We start from the raw sequence: 2772 nt of genomic DNA, 5'->3' as shown, positions 1-2772 counted from the left end.
AGATGATTTCTCAAGACATCTAGAATTTGGCGGGCAAGATAGACAATACTATAACATCTTTATGGTCAGTTTCAAAAGAGAAAAACAAATAGGACTACATTACATATTCCAAGAAGATTTTTCATCCATAGAAGTATTTGGTTTTCTTCCATACCAGCCTCTTGGGAATGTATATTAATTTAATCACAGGGATTAGAGTTGGGAAGCACTTGGCTATCTAATAATTCACTCCCCTCTTTTTACTGATAATGAAAGTGAGGTCCAGAGAGATGAAATGATTTGTATATAGGTCAAGATCCAGTGCCTTTATCTTCAAATTAGTACTCAGTCTCTACAGCATACTGTTATACCCACTAGCCTTGTCTAACTATGGGCTGTGGAAGTGAGCAGGGATCACAACATAAATGGATGTAAATTGGTATGGGAAATTTTTGTGCTATCTGACCCCAAGTTTTATTATTACCTGTTGCACCCACAAATGTCTTTCTAGAGCATTTTCCATCCTCCTCACTATAAAGCAACGGCAAGAAGAAGAGGGTCAACTAACAATTTTTTCCTAAGGATTTCATTCACTAGATCTTCCTATAGGTAGTAACTTTATCTTCTAGAAATGTGCTACATGATTAGAAGGTATTCATTCTGTCTGTTTGTCTGTCTGTCTATTTACCTATCTAGAAACTATATATAGTTAGATATATGTATAGAGATACATATAGATAGAAAGATGGGGGCAGCTGGATGGTACAGTGGATAAAGCACCAGCCCTGGATTCAGGAGGACCTGAGTTCAAATCCAGATTCAGATACTTGATTGATACTTACTAGCTGTATGACCCTGGGCAAGTCACTTAACTCTCAATGCCCTGAAAAAAAAAAAAAGATGGCACCTAGATGGCATAGTGAATAAAGGACTGGGCCTGAACTCAGGAAGATTCATCTTCCTGGGTTCTGATCTGTCCTTGGACAATTATTAGTTGTGTGATCCAGGGTAATTTACCTTATTTGCCCCAATTATTCATCTGTCAAATGAGCTGGAGAAGTAAATGGCAAACTACTCCAGTATCTTTGCCAAGAAAACCCCAAATGGGGTCATAAAGACTCAAACACAACTGAAAATGACTCAACCACAACAAAATATAAATAGATAGATAGATGGATGGATGGATGGATGGATGGATGGATGGATGGATGGATGGATGGATGGATGGATAGATAGATAAATAGATAAATAGATAGATAGATGGATAGATAGATAGATGGATGGATAGATAGATAGATGGATGGATAGATAGATACTGTCTGCATATACTATATCTGTGTGTGTGTGTGTGTGTGTGTGTGTGTGTGTAAAGAGAGTTATAGATATGGATATAGGGACCGAGATATGTGATGCTGTTGATGACGGTGGTTATGATAAGTATGATGATAATAAATCATGATAATTATTTCCCACTATACTTACTGGGGATTAGTGAGTAGAGAGAGACCTCTTAATATTTGTTCGTCTTTCATTCCAGGGAAGGAATCCATCCCAGTGAGTGCCATGTCTGTCTTCAATTCCTCTACCCTCTATCCTAGGTTTCTTTTAACAGGTTTCCCAGGATTAGAAGCAATGTATGGTTGGATCTCCATCCCTATCTGCCTAGTCTACATTATTTCCATTGCAGGAAATACCACCATCCTTTTTGTCATTCGGACAGATCCCTCACTCCATCAGCCAATGTATTATTTTCTGTCAATGTTGTCTCTGACTGACCTGGGTCTATCTACCACTACACTGCCTACTATGCTCAGTGTCTTCTGGTTCCATGCCCGGGAGATCCCTTTCAATGCCTGCTTGATTCAGATGTACTTCATCCATGTATTCTCCATCATTGAGTCTGCTGTGTTGTTGGCCATGGCATTTGACCGCTTTGTGGCCATCCGTGAACCTTTGCGTTATTCAACCATCCTCACTGATAGGGTAATTATTGGGATTGGGCTAGCCATTACTGGAAGGGCACTGACTTTGGTCTTCCCAGCCTCCTTCCTCTTGAAAAGGCTACAATATCAACCCATCAATGCCCTCTCCTACACCTTTTGTCTGCACCAGGACCTTATTAAGATGACAGTGTCCAATCGGAGGATCAGCAGCATCTATGGCCTAATGGTGGTCATCTTCTCCATGGGACTAGACTCAGTATTGCTTCTCCTGTCCTATATGCTCATCCTGGCCACAGTACTGAGCATTGCTTCTAAGTCAGAGCGTGTTAAAGCCCTCAACACCTGTATCTCCCATATCTGTGCTGTGCTTACCTTCTATACACCCATGATTGGATTGTCCATGATTCGCCGTTATGGGCAGAATGCCTCCCCAATAGTTCATGTGCTGATGGCCAATGTCTACCTTCTTGTTCCTCCACTCATGAACCCTATCGTATATAGTGTCAAGACCAAGCAGATTCGTTTGCGCATCCTCAAGAAGTTCAAAAAGCAGAAGGGATAGCAGAAGGGACACCCACAGATTCCTTCCTCAATAGGATTAATTATGTCACATTTGTATAGCATTTAATCTTTTTTCAGGGGAAAGTTTGGAAAAAGTGCAATATATTTTATAGTGAATGATACAAATTGACTTTGCTAACTGTAGATGTATGAAACTGAATCTGAGAAATATGCCTGGATTTAAAGGGAGCATGATTGACGTCCTAACTCCAATTTTCTTTTAAACAAAAGTTGTCTTTTGATGATAATATTGGGTTTAATACGAAATCAATTACTTTGCAACTTTCCC

General features: G+C 39.8%; 1 protein-coding gene across 1 annotated transcript; it reads left to right on the top strand.

Annotated features, from left to right (window-relative positions):
* Positions 1-1539: 1539 nt before the first annotated feature.
* LOC122750549 (olfactory receptor 51G2-like) lies at positions 1540-2484 on the top strand. Its single transcript, XM_043997298.1, has one exon. The coding sequence runs from the start codon at positions 1543-1545 to the stop codon at positions 2482-2484; it is 942 nt and encodes a 313-aa protein (XP_043853233.1). The 5' UTR covers positions 1540-1542.
* The last annotated feature ends 288 nt before the right edge of the window (positions 2485-2772 follow it).

Source organism: Dromiciops gliroides, chromosome 3, assembly GCF_019393635.1.
Source record: "Dromiciops gliroides isolate mDroGli1 chromosome 3, mDroGli1.pri, whole genome shotgun sequence".
Lineage (NCBI taxonomy): Eukaryota > Metazoa > Chordata > Mammalia > Microbiotheria > Microbiotheriidae > Dromiciops > Dromiciops gliroides.
The sequence above is the reverse complement of the archived record's forward strand: the minus strand, read 5'-3'. Positions and strand labels throughout refer to the sequence as shown.